The sequence below is a fragment of the Condylostylus longicornis genome, unplaced genomic scaffold (genome assembly GCF_029603195.1).
Source record: "Condylostylus longicornis isolate FDR11 unplaced genomic scaffold, ASM2960319v2 ptg000040l, whole genome shotgun sequence".
NCBI lineage: Eukaryota > Metazoa > Arthropoda > Insecta > Diptera > Dolichopodidae > Condylostylus > Condylostylus longicornis.
In genome coordinates, this window is record NW_026578009.1 from 6911621 (window position 1) to 6929986 (window position 18366).

General features: G+C 23.6%; 1 protein-coding gene across 1 annotated transcript in view; it reads right to left on the reverse strand.

Moving 5' to 3' along the window:
• The window catches only part of LOC129609568 (protein unc-13 homolog 4B), a 57095-nt gene extending 38729 nt beyond the window's left edge, over positions 1 to 18366 (reverse strand). The window contains exons 1-3 of the mRNA XM_055521555.1: positions 18257 to 18366; positions 11097 to 11941; positions 5776 to 7058 (exon numbers count right to left, since the gene is read on the reverse strand). Coding sequence (XP_055377530.1) covers positions 5776 to 7058; positions 11097 to 11852 — 2039 coding nt within the window. The 5' untranslated portion in view covers positions 11853 to 11941; positions 18257 to 18366. The remainder of the gene's footprint in view (positions 1 to 5775; positions 7059 to 11096; positions 11942 to 18256) is intronic.

Here is an 18366-nt window from a genome sequence, read left to right on the forward strand (position 1 = left end):
CTTATTGTAATTCTTTATACGAAACACCCACATGTACTTCTCTTTTGTACAAGATTTTTGAAGAATTATTTAATAAAATCAAATTAATTTCTAAACTTTTATTAGATGACAATATTGGTGGCACAAAAATAAGTAAAATGAATGCAAACATATTATAATATGTACTTATGTATATAATCATATAAAGTGAAGCACATGCGGTATTTAGCCATAATTATGCTCTACACTATGCATTAAAAAGTACAGTACACAGTAGGCTCGCATTGCAACGCAATGTATATTAACACTCATGTAATCAAATGCTCAGTTGTTATATGAATACAAAAAGTGAAAATTTATAATGTAATCTGTATAAAACATGTAATGCATAATATAACATAATGCCAGAATAAAACCGACCGCAAAGTATATATTGTCTAATTTAGCGAAAATGTTTCATTTAGAATAGAAAATTCGATTGGAACACTTCTGTCAAATTCTGAGGGCGCTATAGTAGGCTTTTAGTTAACGTATCTGGATAAATGTTATTTTGGCTCTTAGTAGAAGCTCATTCCGAATGAAAAGTTGAAAAGTTTGCCACTTAGTTCCAGTAGAAAACAGAACTTAAAAAAAACCTGTAAGTTCGTTGTTTTAACACATTGAATTTAAATATTAGATTTCCTAAAAATTGGTTGATTATTTCTCCGCATATGCGCAAAAATGGTAATTTGACCTGTAGTTGAAGTCTTCAGCATGTTTGCTCTACTGTATCGCATAATTCTTTCAAGTGTCGAATATCAGACGGAACACTATTGATACTATTTTTTGATTTAAATAACGATTGCTTCATAGTTCTTTCATTAATCACAGTTTAGCTAAGGAATCATCCAATTAAATTCAAGTCAAAAAACCTGAATATTAAAAACTTTGATAAATAGATCGATTAAATTACTTTTCATTTTAAAAAACAAAATAGCCCTACAAATATATAAATTAAAATTTCAAAATCAATTAAAGTTCTTAAAATTTAAATGTGTTATTTAAAATTCAGAATTTATTTATAGTGTAGTTTTCCAATTGTGGTTCAAACACATTTTATTACAAAACGTGACTTGTGGAAATCAAAAATGAATTATTATAGATTGGTTAGCCTCGTATATAAAAGTACAAACTATAATTAATTCAATCATTTATGTAGAAAGTTAGCCCTTTTAAAATGTAATTGCATTTACTTTAGCATTAAATGCATTAGCATACACGTATAATTATGATATTATGTACCTATACATAATATGTAATGTTACATGCATACGTACATTATACCTTTGCTCATATTTATGCTACTTGACAAAGGCATTTACAAAACAATAAAACTTTATTCAATGTTAAAATTTTATTTTTACTCACGCTTTCTTTTTTACAAAACAAATTTTACTTTTTATTACAACGTGTTAGGGGGAGCACAAAGTAACCTGTTTAATGTAATTTTTAACCTATTTAATTCTACCTAATAATATACATACAAAAAATGTTGTAAAATCAAAAGACTTTGTTTAAAGTTCACTGCGTAAATAAATTTTACATTTATTGGGAGTTTTATAAGAGTAAGGGAGGTCTATTCAAATTATTTTTTGTTAAATTAGGCGGAATTCCAGATTTGAAATCATCTTGAATATTATAATGATTTACTAAAATATTTTAAATCAATTTTTGCCTGTAAATACATATACTAATTTTTTTTTAAGATTATGCGGTATGATCTGTATTCAAATTAATGTTAATAAAGTTTGATGGGTTTTTAAAATGTGCTTTGAATTAGTTTTCATTGAAATGCTTTGGAATTGTTTTCTAATATATGAAAACTGAGAAATTTTTGACAAATTTTCATTATTTTCTCATGGAAGGAGATTTCGATATACTTATATAATGAGTCTATTAAAAAGAAGGGGTTGGGGAGGGGTGTCATTGTTCTAAAATTCAGAAAAATAATCCATTAGACTATTCTGTTAAATTTGAATAATTATTAATTTTGAACATAAAAGTGAAAATACAGTCATACGAGTATTGGTTAGATTATTTTATGTTACAACAATTTTTATAACTGTGAACGCCTCTTGCAATCACAAAGTACTAAACAAAAACTCCGTTTTACGTTCATACGATTTCTATGATCTAACAATAGAATTTTTATTAAATATTTTACACAAATACTAATAATATAATCAGGAGTAACTTATTCTGTGAAATAAAAAACCATAACAAATTAAAATTACTTATTTCATTTGAAAAATTCTTATTTTAATACAAAAAACAAATAATAATTGTTTTAATTGATTCAATAACTCAAATTCAATTAAATTTCTAAACTTCTTACGTCTTATTATGAAAGGAGCCAAGATTCTAATTATAAGCACATAAGTATACATATAAGTATGTTTATAAGTATGTATATTCTATAGGGGGTCGGGACTATTGTTAATGTTTTCTAAAATTTTATTTGTTTGATTCAATTGTTTGTCATAAGTATTCATTCTTCACTAAAACGTGTTATAGAAAAAATTAAAGGGCACAAGGCAGGCTTTCAGAATCTATTGAAAAATTTTGGACAGGTATACCACATTACGTCATCGAAAAAGATACCGTTATTCAAAAATAACGAAAACACATTTTAAAAAATTCATTTTTTTAACGATTGAGCTACATAGACTATGTAGCTCAATAAGTGCTATGAGGTTCGTTGTTTACTTGTTAAATATAGCCTTTTTTACTATCTTTCTATAGTGCATTTCTAAAAGTAAGGCTGTTATATAACTGACACAATCGTAGCTATAACCTATTTTCTATGAAATAATTTCAATTTGATTGCATTTTTATTATTCTTGTGTTAGATCTAAAGATAGCCTTAATCGAGTTTGGCGATTCTTATTTAAATTCTATAAATAGTTAAATCTAAGTATATCCTATAAAAAAATTCTTAATTTTTAATAAGTCAAATTTTGAGTCTTCTTTAATATTTCAGAAAATTTAGAAATGAATTGAAATTAACTTTGTTGAAAATTTTTTTCCGAGATAAAACATACTATTAATAAAATCATTGCATAAGTACAACGATATGCTAAAATAATTTTCAAGAGTATATTAGTCAGCTAAATAAAAGAGTTATAAAGTTCACTTGTTGACTTGTGATTTATGAATTCTAAATATTTCTGAATTTTCTTATTTACAATTCCAAAAACCCAATTTGAAAGCAAAAGCTCAGTCAAATAGATAATAAAATCAACTCTAGGATATGTTCGCCAACTTCATCATATCTCTAACAGGAGAATTTTTGGCTACTAATAAACTCACACAATAATTTTTAAATAATACTTAAATGTTCCAATTCAAGCGACCTGAATTAATATGCTTACTTAAACTGGTTCCTAATCTGCATATGCATTTCAGCGTGCTTCGTGTAAATTTATTATTTTAAAGTTATCGCTAAAACAAACTAAAATATTGAAGTACATCTGGGTCAACAGAAAATTCAAATCGTAATAAATATTTCCTTATAATTTAAAATTCGCATAAGCATTAGAAATAATGTGTAAAATTTATAATGTCATTCCAAAATAGTTCATAATATGGATCACCGACAAAATAACCACTAAAACATGAGGCGAAATTTTCTGTTGCTATTTAAATTTTTTAAAATTTATATTTGTGTACATTTGTATATCATGCTGTGATAAAAATAAAGCTCGTGCGATAATATTGTTTAGATTTCATTCTTTAATTTAAAAAAAAAAATTTTTAGATTTATAAACTTTATTTGTTTTATTTTTATGTTAATTATCCAATTTAGTAATGTTTGTATGACATTTTTAATTTGGATGTTTGTACACTTTTATATATTGAGACTTTATGATTCACACTATACTCGAAATCGGCATCATTTATCACACGTCTAATCAAAATACTTACTAATGGCACTTGTAAATTGTAATTGCACAATTTCATTTTTGAAATAAAAATAATCCATTTCGATTATAGAAATATGTACATCAAGACCGGAGTGTCCATAAGCTTTCCAACTTTTATTACTCAAGTAAGTTGTTAAGACCAAAACCGATTTGCTAACTTATAATAGTTAGCTACTACAAAACAAAATTTAAATTGTATTTCTCTAAATGCAATTCTGCAGAGAAACGATTGAAACTAGGGGTATATTTTGAAGACTCCTCAGTTATATTCTTGGGGATGGAAATCGATTATAAATTACATTTTCATAATTCAAATATATGTTAAAAAAACGCAAGGTTAAAACTAGGCAAAACACAGTTTCTAAATTCGAAAAATACTTTCTTTGTTTGATTATTCAAGGAAAAATTCGAAGCCTTAATAAAAATTTATTAGCTTCACATTCGGTTTTTGAACTTGTAGTCTGACTGTTAATGCTATTTTAGAGTAGCCTTCGGCAAAGTGCGGCCCATTTAACTCAAAAATGCGGCGCATCATTAAGCTATAGCAAGAAAAAAAATATATATTCGATTGCGACTATTAAAATTTTTCAAAAAATTTTATGAACTCAATCATTAATAATATATGTATACGAGTATACATAATAGATACATAAAATTTTATACAAATTTATTATTTTTCAAAACAAAACGATCAATAAAGTCAGTTAAAAAGATCATTTCTTCTTGTAAGTGAGTAATGTACGAGACTGGAGTGGCCCACGCTCATACTCACATATATTATTGCCCACACCTCACAAAAGTTTGCCGACGGTTAGAGCATTTATAGCAACTATTTTCCCTCGAAATATGTTAGAGTTAGAGCAACTATTTTCCCTCGAAATAATTTTTCTGAAATATTACGCACATTTGGTTCTTGTTATCTATAGTAACGTATATGTTGTTTCTTTTTAAATGTATTTCTAAAATAGCTAATAAAATATACAAATACACAATTAAAACAAACTTTCAAATATTTAGCATAAAAATTAAACGAATGTAACGAATGTATTCTTTTATTTAAAAAAAAAATACTTAATGTTAATAACGTTTACAATAATATCATAGCTATATTTTCTTTTTTTAAACGCAAATCCTTTTCAAGGACATTATACTATTATGCTCTTTTTTATATTTTATTTTGAAACTGAAGAACTGTACACAATTCTTTTTTATATGTGGAACCAAAATAAATCAAATTCATATTTACGCGCTTTCACGAATCACATGCAAAGATTTTTTTTTAAAATATTACACCAACACAAATAGATATATTTGAACACAAATACATCCCTAGATCTATGTTTGGAAATGTTATACGATATATGATATACTACGCGATATCCTAACCTATACAAGAGTTTTATTGTGATATATGGAAAAGGAGTTTATAACCTGACCTATACCCACACTAAAAATTAAATTATTTTGAAGTTTAATAAATTCAATTTCTTTTTAGAAACGAAGCTTTCTCCTTAAAATATGAATCAAATTGTGAACTTTCGAATATCCTAAATGTAAACACAAATATAACAGTATATTTTAAAGGTATGTGTGTAAATACAAATACATATGAAATAAACAAATTTAATATACAATAATAATAAATATTGACGTAACATTTAAAATGTTATTTTTTGAAGAATTATTTTAATAACTAGAATGTATAATTAATCAATATAACATGGCAATATTAAGCAGTTAATTTTAAGGGAAACCAGAGATTTTACTTTTCAATTAATATTATATAATTTTCTACAATTAAATTATGCTTTCAATTATAAAAATTATCACTTACTTGTTATTCGTTTTATCCTTTGAATTTCTTAATCCTGGTAAATTATGTGAGAACATTTTTTTAATATTTTTTAAATTGATTTTACGTGATTCTCTAATCGCTTTATTTTCAGCTATTTGTTTACGATTATATAAAACTGATGGACAATAATCAATTTTTGAATTACTTAAATACTTATCCTTATTTTTATCACTATTATTTGAATTATAGAGAGATTTTTTATTAAAAAATTTTGTTAAATTATTTTCACTAAAACTTTTTGTTCGATTTATTTTACCATAATGACTACCATATACTAAATTTTGAACACTACCACTTAAATTTTTGAAAAAATTATTACTAGTACTACCACTACTAATAAAAGAATTTGGTGTGGAATTACGTTTTGAATTTATATTATTTTTTGGTGTTGCCGTTGTTGTAATTGTACTTGGCATTGATTTTAATGAAGTACCACCATCATAAAACATATTTTTTTCATTACTATCTTTTTTATAATATTTATTTTTAATTTTATTTGATACTGAATATTTATCGGTAGAACTATCAGCATTTAATGAATTTGTATCATCTACAGTTGAATCATTACTAAAAGCACTATTATTTCGATGTAATATATTATCTGTTTCAATTGAACATGATTGCTCTAAATCATTTTTAAGTAAATTAACAATTGTAGAATGTTGTTCAGCTTGATATTCTTGTTGTTGTTGTTGAATATTATTACAATTACTGTTATTATTATTATTATTATTGCTGTATCTAGTATTAGTGCTATCTAATTGTTTTGATTGTATTAATTCCGTTGGTGAATCAGTTTGTGTAAATGATGATCTAGTTTTTGTGCCGAAATTATTTGATAAGTGAGAATTCTCATTTTTTAATGTTGTTTCCTTTTTTAAAAATAATATATTTTTGTTTTTATTATCGTCGTCATTAACACTAATTACTTGAATAATATGATCAGGTTGAACAGCTTTTTTATTATGTTTAGTTAATGATGACGAAAAATTTTCATTTTTACTACTGTAACGACCACCACCACCATTACTATCAACTTCATTATGATTAATTTCTGTTACGGGAAGCACATGATTTTGTAAATGAGTTGAACACGCTGTTCCCATTTTATTTAAATTTTTCTTTTCATTTGTAAAAATTTTCTCATTGAAATATTTTTTAGATTTTTGTAAATTCGATGGAAATTTTGTATGTTTTTGGTCATATGACGTCAGTGATATTGAAAGATCATTTGAATTGTTCGCTGTTTGAATCCAATCTTCCTGTTTGGAATACATGATCAAAAAGAAAATAAGTGAAATTTAAAAAAATAATTAAAAAAAAAAAATTACTTGTTTGTAAACATATTGAAAATTCACGAAATTTATTTATGAAGATTTTTCGTAATATTTAGGAATTTTAAAGACATTATTTTTAATTTTTGAATAAAGAAAATATATTCTATTTATATAATAATGAGAATCTACATATACACATATTTAAACAAATTTTATATGCAATGAAGATTTTAATTTAAAATTCACGAAATCTGGATTATGTTAAAAAGATATAAAAAATCAGTAACTTATCTGATTTTTATACAATGTAGAAGGTCAAAAAAATTTATTTTTTATTAGACAATTACAGTATATACAATGTAATTTATGTTTTAATGTATAAATAGTTGTGTACTTTAAAATTATGTACCAAATATTATAATAAATAATAATTATTTATGTTCGGGTAAATTCAAAGTCATGTAATTGTAATCTCACTTAATAATAGTATTTTTTGTTATAGTAAATAGAAAAATATGATAAACAAACGATTATTGAAGAATTTTCAATAAAGTTTTCATATTATTAATTACAATGTATTCAATATTATTCAATAAATTGAGCAATATGAATGCCAAAATTTAATACGTTAACATCAAACCTTCATGTTTGAACTACAAGCTATATTATAGGTTTGAATATAGAGGTTTGGAAAATTACAATGTGATATGAAGATTACAATGTGACATGGCAGAACTTTATTTTATCATTTTAAAAGGATCTATACAAAGATAATAAACGTATATATTTTATGAACCTCTATTTTCTTAAACTGCTTATAACACCAAGATCATTCGATGATCAAATAAAAAAGTAAAACTTCTTTATTGCAGAATTAATTTACAAATTATTATTATTTTTCATTGCTTCCCAAATGTTTCCATATGACAAGTTTCCCAAAAATAATTGAGATTTTGGTAGCAATGGCACTATTGAATATTACTGAAAAAGAATATTCTTATTTAGAAAATTATCAAAAAAAAATTGAAAAACGTAGCAGTATTAATTTTATGATTTTATATTTACGTTTAAAGGTCTGTTTACTCCGCCGTCTGTTTGAAAAACTTCATAAATATAAAAGCGAAAAATAAACAAGAGCCAAAATAGAAAACTGTAGCAATAAAGGCAAGTGGACAATTGAAATGTATAGATATTTAGGGAAAATTAAGAAAATACTTAAATTTTTGACAGAAAAACAATATTTTTTCCCCGCATTTTCTCCATTTCCTAAAATTTAATTTAAGAAAATCTTTGTTTTAATTAAGTTTATCAGTTTGAGAATTTGGATGTTATAGTTAAGGTATACAAATTTGAATTCTGCACTAAAATTTTACTTGAAGAAAATGTGGAAAAATAATTTTTTAAGGAAATTATTTTGAACATTTGTTTACATCGCTTGTATCCTATTCGGGCTACAATGAATTCTCGATTAACATCTTACACATAGTGTTTAACTACAAATTTTACATAGAAAAAATCTATCAAAGTAAAACATGTTTTCGTGGGTAACATGTTTGTGAATGATTTATTTTTGGGATGCTTTTTTCTTCAATTTATTTTTAAATTCCATTTTTTATTCAAAAATTTTACTCTGTAATCAGTACCCTGCCATTTGGAAGACAAGAAAGGTGTTCTGCGCTAAAAATTGCAATTTTTTTTTTAAATGCATTTTTCAGATGGAATTTACCACCCGTTTTTATTGAAATTTCAGTTTTAAATTTAAATCAGTAGAGCCAAAATATTGATCAATTTCCTTTACACAAATAAATTCCGACAAATCTTCCATTTAAACTCCATTTAAATTTGGAATTTATTTTTGATTTGCTCTCTGAGCCTGATGGCCTGATAGATATATATGGTATTATTTAAATGCATAATAATTTTTAATAAGTTAAAACCCGAAAATATTTCAAAATACAAAAATGACATAAATACAAAATACAAAAATCTTTTTATAAAATTTTTAAATAAACAAAATATCAAACAAAATAAGGAAAGAAAAGAGGTTATGTAATTTAAATCCAATTTTTTATAACATGCTAATCGAAGAGTATAACATGTTATTCTCTTGTAATATCAATAGAGAATTATATAAATAATAAATATTTGCAAAAAATTACACATACTTTCGATATTAATACATATATTGTAAATTGTAGCATAGAAACTGTGTCAATAAAATTAATTTAAAAAAATTTACAGGCGTAATGCACTTGCTCTACATAATAGCTACATATGTATATAATACGACAAGGCAACCTAATATAAAAATAGTAGCGAAAAATAAAAGAAAAAAAAACAAATCAATTAATTTTAAATATTTTTTTTTAAATAGATTGCTGATCTTTTTTAATTGCCTCAAGAACAGAACCTCGTTTGCGTCACATTTTATCTCATAATATCAATAAATAAATTTATTGCGAAAAAAACAAAACTTTCTTTAATTGAACAATTTTAATTGATTTGCTTCTTTATAGCATCGCAGGTATATATTTTTGAATTGAGTGCATTAAAAAATCTTAATAAAAATTTTCTTATTTTTAAAAAATAATTCTCATATAAAAAAAATCTTTTATTGTTTTACAGAGAAAATACTAGATAAATTATATAATTTATTAAAAATGCCGCAAAACTGGAGCAGTTTTAATTTTGTAAAAATTAAAAAATTTTGAAAATACTCCAAATAAAATTATTTTGTATCATCATTTAGTTGTTATATTTTAAGGTAATCCCAATAAGCTACTTTTCGCTATAATAGTGCTGGGCTCGTTTTCCACACTTAATAAGAACAAATATAACGTAAACCAAATTGGTTATTTTCTAATAATTTCAATAACCTATTATGTATGCTGGATAATTGCTTCATATATAGTATAAGTAATAAAATTTAATACGTATACTTATAATTCAGAGAGTAGAAGGAAGTGCTAGATTCCTTTAAAATTAAAATATAATTTAAGAGTAATTTCATGTACAGAATCAAAAAAGCAAACATATTTTCTAATAACAAAACAAAAAATCGCGCCGCATATATGCACCCTTTTAATAATATTGCTGAAAATCGAATGTAGAAGATTCATTTTAATTTTCATTTCATTGAAATTCATAATTTTTATGTCTAATTCAGCAATATTTTAAAGTTAAACAATTGAACTCCGCTGAGGGATTGATTAACCTAATGAAGTTCTCATTGTACTAGAACGTCAGAGAAACAAAATCTAATATTACACTCCCCTAAATACTTGTTTTAATGAAAAAATTACTAAATTCGAAAAGATTTAATTAAAAATTGGTTTAACAATTTTAATAAATATAATCCATTATTCTTCTACATATAAGAAAGAGAAAATTTTCAACTGAATTCGCTAATAAATCTTTTCGACATAAATGCAAAAAATTTTTTTTATTAAAATATGAAAATTATAATATGGCGTTATTTATTAATCAATTAGTCATTACCTAAAATTTAATTAATGAATTTGTTTTTGGCAAATTTTCTGAATTAAATTTCCTATGAGTATGAGTCAAAAACTGTTTTCTAATTATAAAGTTTAGAACATATTATATACATATATACTTATATATTATAAGTGTAAGAAAATCAATTCATATTATACTGTAATGTGTCTGAACATATGCTTTACATACATTATGTATACATAAATAATTCAAGAACTGTCAAAATAATATATATACAATCGAAAACCTAATGCCTCACATTTGTTTCTATTACAATAATAATCGTCATTATTATAACATGTCGGCCGGCTGTCTTTGAGAACTAAATCTAATAACCAAATGAATGAATTATGTAAACACTTGTATGTATATGTATATAGTTGTAATTTGGTAAAAAAAAAAATATGACCTTATGTCACGCAAATAATAGCATTCAAAATGTTTATTTATAATTACGTTTAACATTTATTATGTATAACAAATTATATATAGCTACATACATTGTTTCTATTAAATAAAACTTACCCTTAAAAAATCCCTGATTTTATCCTTATAATTTTTATTCTTAATTTTTAATTTTTTTAATTTCTGTTGTTCTAAAAATTCATCGGGACAATCGATTGCTTGTTCATGAAAATTTTCATTATTTTCGATTATTAATGATTCATTAATATTACAATTTAAATTTGTTGGATTAGTAATAATATTATTTATATTAGAATTAAAATTTTCAAAAATTTCCAAATTATTTGTTTTCTCAATGTCATCGTATTTCACTTGGATACGAACATAATTGTTATCCTTTTCTTTAGCAATTGCTGTTGTTGCTATCGCTGTTGCTGTTGTTGTTGGCAATAATGAAGACGGAGTTTGATTAATTTTATTGTCTAATGAATTTTCATTGATTTCAATTGTATTACTTTTATTATTATCATTATTTGTTATACTACTCGTAATATTATTTAATAATTGATTATTTTGTATATTATAATTAGAAAAATTTGTTAAACGCTTAAGATCTTTTAATCTTTCACGTATTTTTGAATATTTTGTTGTATTTGTTTTTGAATTTAAATCACTACTTTTAATATTTTTTCTTAATAATTTCTCATTAAAATTTAATTCATTTCTTTCACTATTATTAATATTTTGATTTTTTGATTGATATAATGGTATTGATTCATAATTTTCTTTTTTATTATAATTTTCTTTTAAATATTGAATGCGTGTTTTTGACCGCGAAGACCTTTTATTACTACTATTTTCACCCCAATTCGACATTATAGTATTTTTTTTTTCTGTTTTTTTTTTTTGTTTTTATATGACTTTTCAATTCAAAATCCTTGTTGTATAACAGTTTTCTTCAGTAGCTAAAGTATTTTGTTATAAAATAAAAATTATTTTTTAATATTATTGTTTGTGTTCAAAATTGCACTGTACAAAGAAAATTTATAAAAATAAATGGCCAAGCCAAGAACAAAAAAACACTCCACCTAGGATGAAATTTTTGAATTTATAAAAAGCTTTTTCGAACAAATATTTAAATTAACAAATTAAACGTCATTTAAAATGACATTTCGAATTTATTCTCGTCGTATATAAATTGTTGTTTTTTAATCGTATACCGTTATGTTTATAACATTTTATTTATATATTTCATTTTGTATTTTATATTAAAAAAAATAAATAAAAATATAAATAGAAAAAATTTTATAAAAAAACAATATATTTTGCTTATTTTTTTAATACTATGCTTCTAGTGTAAACAAAATTTTAAAAATAGGGCAACTGAACGGATTGATCAACTATAAAGTTTATTATAAGTGGTTCATCTTCTGGTTATAAAATAAATACTAGGAAGTTATGTTGAATAAACGATCAAAAATAATTTTTTCTTAAAATAATAAATAAATTGATACAAAATACATACATACATACAAATTTATAAATTTTTCTTAATTTTTCATTTGACATAAAATTTTTTCTTAGAACAATAGAGGCATGTTTTATATACGCGTATTTTTATATAAAAAAAAATTTTCTTATAATTTCTGTTATCGAACAAAAATATCATTATTGTCACACTTGGACTATATAAAACTTAAAATTTAATTATTAAACGGAAATATTTAAATTTTTCTTTTAAAAAATAATGTGTAAAAAAAATTTTATAAGAATATTTATAAGGTTATTAAATTTCACTGAACTTTGCAATTCCTTGAATGAAACAAGAACACAGTAGAATATCAAGAAAACTTATTAATAAACAGTACTTATACAATATTCCTAAACAATAGCTCTAAATATAGGAAAGAATTACAATCTTAACACTCTATACTATAATTTGAGGACATTGCGGATTTCATTAGTTGCATTCCAACTTTTTGTTTCTAAAATAATTAAATTAAGCGGTAAAGTTAGGATAAATATATGAGACAATTTTTGTAATTACACAACGAACCTGTTTTTTGAGAAGCGCCAATGAGTGTTAAGTTTTATAATTCAAAACATCGCCGCTCAAAAAAAAAATAGTTCTATATGCAATGACATATAATTTTATTTATGTGTTTTGGATTTATAAATTGAGTACGAATTAAATTACTTTAGATATTGGAGAACAAGTTTGAAACATTGAAAACATTATCGTTTATGCTCTCAAGTACTCGAAATAAAATTTATGAACAAAGTTGAATATTTAGAATTAATATTTTTAATCAAAATTTAAAGGAAGAGCTCACTGTAAAGAAGAATTTTTATTGAATTTTTCAATGTACTCATATGATAAAATGATCATATTCTTAATGAATTTGAGAGTTTATAATACAGGCGATATAAATTTTCCAACTGTAAAAATAATTTATTGTACTTATATTGATAAGCCAAAATTATAGTGTATAACAATCTGTAAATAAAGAAAATAATTGCAAATATTTTCTATTTTAAGTTTTTACATGCATCTTTATCATAAATTTTTGAAATATGCCTTTAAAAGCTTTTCTACTTTAAAATTGCAACTATGTTTATATCATTTATTTATCTCATCCAATAATTACAAATATAATATACAGATTTGAATAAGTGTTATATATATAACTTAACCGAAAATATTACAAAACGGATTGATATAATAAAATAAGTATACTGAAAATTTCAATTCCTATTGTATTCAATTACAACTTGTTACTTAATTTTTAATAAATTTTGCAATATTCTGTCATGAAGATCTTTAATTAAACAAGTAATTAAGTAAAAGCTTAAGCCATGCCATCTTCATAAAAGCGATTTTTTTTTTATAATTTAATTTTCTTTGGAAATATCAATTAGCCACATATGTATGTATGTATATATGATCTTGTATCACTAGTATGTGAAATCTTCATAAAAGAAATTTTTTGAAGAAATTTATTCGAATACGATATTTCTAATATTTTAAAAAAGTTTTTAGGGGGAATTTTCAATTTAAATGATTTTATTAGAAAATATTTAAATATGTAATTTCTTCGGAAATAATGTACGTATATAAATATGGAAATTTAATTTTTATGATCTTCAAAATTTAAATATATAATTTACCGCTCATGATCCTAATCTTTTGGGTATCTTGTGTTGAAATGGTGGTTTATTAAATTCTACATTAAAACTAAATTAATATACAAAATAAGAAAAAAAACCCCTTATTAGTTATTGGTCATCTAGACCCAATCTATTGTCCTACCTATAGGCGGAACCCTGCATACGTGAATTTTTACCTTATTTTTAGGTTACATATTTTGTTATCAATCAGAATCAGGATCAAAAATAAATATTTTTCAGCAAATTTTAGGTACAAATTTTTAAGATTTCTTAATTATCTGTTTACAATAAATTCCGTTTTCAGTGAGTTTTGCCACTGATTACACGTAAGGGTTTTTAATTTCTGCCCTATGATATTATATTCATCCAATTGCAAATCGGAAAACATTCCTACTAGGGAGAATACAAAAAGACAAATAAAAATTATTTCTTTATTGAATACGACGTTTTTATGAAATTTAAGAAAAATTCATCTTCTAAAACGAAATTTTGTTAGATTGATAAATTTACCAGTATATACGATTTGTAGAGAATTAAATTTCTTGACACGGTTTATTTTTCAGTTTTACAAATTTGCATAATATAATTATATATATATGTATATACAGGGTGATTCAGAAAGGTATACAACAACATATCCCATTGGTTAAAGCGTCGAAAATGGGTAAAACTTTTGTTCCGAAGTAGGTGGGAAATCTCAAGGGTTTTCCAAATACAGGGATTTTAACGAATTTTCACGAAATTTCTAGTTATCTAAGCTTTTTTGTTTATAACTTCCGTTCCGAAAAAGATAGGGCCTTCAAACAAACAGTTTCTAAAAGGCCTTATAAAAGGCTTAAAATAAACACCGACCTTGATTATGTATTTGGTATACTTTCGGAATACCAATCATTCGAACTTTAGGAAAAATCAAATTTTTCCTCTTTTTTAATTTTTCGTGAAAATTCGTTAAAATCCCTGTATTTCGAAAACCCTTCAGATTTCCCATCTACTCCGAAACAAAAGTTTTACACATTTTCGACTGTTTAACCAATGGTATATGTTGTTGTATACCTTTCTGAATCACCCTGTATATACATATATTGGTATTATAGAATGATGTTGAGACGATATAAATGCAAATAGTTGTACTCAAAATGTGCACATTATTATAAAATTTGAAATATCTGCACTTGAACGTAAAAAAAGAAAATAATCTGAGTATTTTAAACGGAAACTCCAAAGTGACGAAAAATATTTAAATTATTCACTTCCTTTCATATTATTGTTTTATTTTATTGAATGTGATATACTTTCATATGATTTCATAAATTTTTAAATAGTTTAGTTAAATTTGGTATGTAAATAATGCACAATTATTCGCATATACATATAAGAAGTATCTATATATTTGCTTCTTGCTTAAGATCAAGAATACATAGGGAAATAATAAATAATGAAATATATTGGAATAATTGGAATAATGAATGATATGGAACTTATGCCTAATTCTTGAGTTAAACTAATTATATTTTATGTATAAATGTATACGTGATACCTTCTACTTTTCAGTAGAATTTAAGCAGCTATCCCTAATTAGATATATTATGAGAAAAATATTACATAAAATAATTTGCTTTGTAATTGTTCTTTTTATATTACTTGTAGTATATTGTAAAGGCCACCGTTTTTATTGCAACAAATCTATTTTTATTATTTTAGTCCGAAAATTTCAATATCTAATCAAATGACTAATAACATCTGTTAAGAAATGAAAGAGCGTATAATGTGTACAAAGTATATGGATCATACACTGTTTTATTTCTCAACAAACAATAATATCTAGCTGTAATATAATTTTCTAAAATTTTCATTTATCTCAATTACATGTAATCTATAAATTATATAACTTGTATGTACATAATTATTATTTCGTACACATATAAATGACAATTACACATCTTATATATAGTTAATGATTTTGAAAAAAAAAAACTATTAAACTTCATCTTGACCTAGAAAATTATTCAAGCTTTTCTTTGACTTAAAAAAAAATTTTTAATTTAAAATTTTTGAAAGTTCATGCTTATATAATTGCATATTTAGGATTTATATGTACACTAGATGGAATTTATTATATAAGTAATTTGAATTATTTAAAATTTTTTTTGGAAAATATTAGTAGACAAAAATTAAGAAGAAAGTTAAGCTAATTAAACCACCAACATTAATGGAAACAACAGAAAAATTTCAAAGAAATTTACAAATTAAATAAACGTTGCATACTTTACGGGGTATTTCTTTTAGATATTTTGTATTATTTAAGTAAGTTCATAGAGCTTTAACTTTCAAAATAAAAATGTAAAAGTTGAACTATTTTACAATTACGTACAATCTATCAAAATTACATTAAGTATAAGAAATTACAAATATTTTTAATTTTATAACAATAAGAAACTGTATGCTTTACAGAGTACAAAATTTTCTGTTTCCCATGTTCAGTGTGATCTCACTGAATTCCTGTAAGAAGTGCCTAAGAAATCTGTTTAATAGATCAAAATTTCTTAAAAAAAAGTGTTATATGAAAATTTTAAAATATCTTCTTATATACATGATGTATTTATAAAACTAAGCAGATATTCTAAATTTTCCGTAAAATAATTGAAGGTTGTTTTAAGATATGATCAAAATTTTGATAAGACAAAAAATGAAGATGAAAACAATGTAAAGAAGAGTTTATGGTAATTACTATTTTATATGAAATTTTTATCTTTTTATTGAAAACGAACAAGTTCTTATGAAAATAAAAATGATTCTTTACTCGGCGGTACGTTTGTTATGCCAAAATTTTTTAATAACTACCTCGAAATAATATGATGAATCTCAAATTATTGTTGCTTAATATTTATTCAAAACTTAAAATCTTCTGAGTTCTGTGCTTTTCAAGTCATCATATTCTTACATATAAATAAGAATTTTATTATTATAAGCACAATATTTAAATAATATAATTACTAAGTACATTAAATTTACTAACGTTTGTTTGAATTATAATTTTAAATATTTGAATTTGTGGAAGACAAAAATTTGTTCGGATAGGTTTCATAAAAAAAAGAGAAAATTCAATTGAAATTCGTTCTTTCTTAACTACCAATAGATTTTCTTTTTTATCCTTTAACTGCCCCAAAATTTTATTCACGATCTTCTTCATAGCCTTATAAGAGATTTGAATTTTTTATATATTGCACATTGTTTGAATTTCATGAAAGTCAGTATTTCTTTTTCAATTTTTTTTTCGTTTAAATTTTAAATATTAAATTTTTAATTATTAATTTTTTAATTGTTTTTAATTTAATACTGAAAATTCACATTATATTTCGTTATATGTGTATATATAAGCCGATATACATTTGTAAGTTTTATGTTTTTTAGGGAATTTCACTTACTAATTTGATTCATTTACTGATGATAACTGGGCCTATTAAAAAGGGTGAGCCGAACTGTGTTATAGGATCAATAGGATCTAAAGAGACCGAATTTCAATCGTTATTTTATTTTTTTCTAAATTTTCATATTTTAATCTCATTTTTACCAAAGACAGAAAATATTTTAAGTAAGATCTTTTCAAAAATTAAATAATATTATTTTACACCACCATATAATCCCACTGTTAATGTTAACCACCTTTCACTTTAATTTTTTAAAATTTTCATAATAAAATTGAATTAATTTTTTTGGATTTTTTTTAAAATTTCATGAATTTAAATAATTTTCCCAAATAGCCAGAAACTTTGTTATTTTTGTTTTATTTTTTTTTCACATTCACAACCCACCAAACTTTTAACAAATTTTTTGTTTTTTTTTTTATGATATAAAAAAGAACGTCATTTCCGTTATTAAATCTGTGTACATTTTCTTTGTTTTATAAAAATTTTTTGAACCCCCTATCAAAATTTACACAATTAATTTTATAGAACCACCAGTTCAGAATAAAATTAAAAACAATAACAAAACGATTTTCTATCTCTACACATTTGAAAAACAAAAAAATTCTAATTGGAATAAAATTTAGACCGATCCGTTTTCAGGTGAAAAATTAACTGATTCACATTAAAAAAATATTTTATTCTTACTTTACGGAACACTTGCTAGCCTGATAGCCGCTACTACAGTCACTTTTACAAAATTTCTTATACAAAATTATTTTGTATTTTTGTTATTTATTCTTTTTATTTTTTCGCCA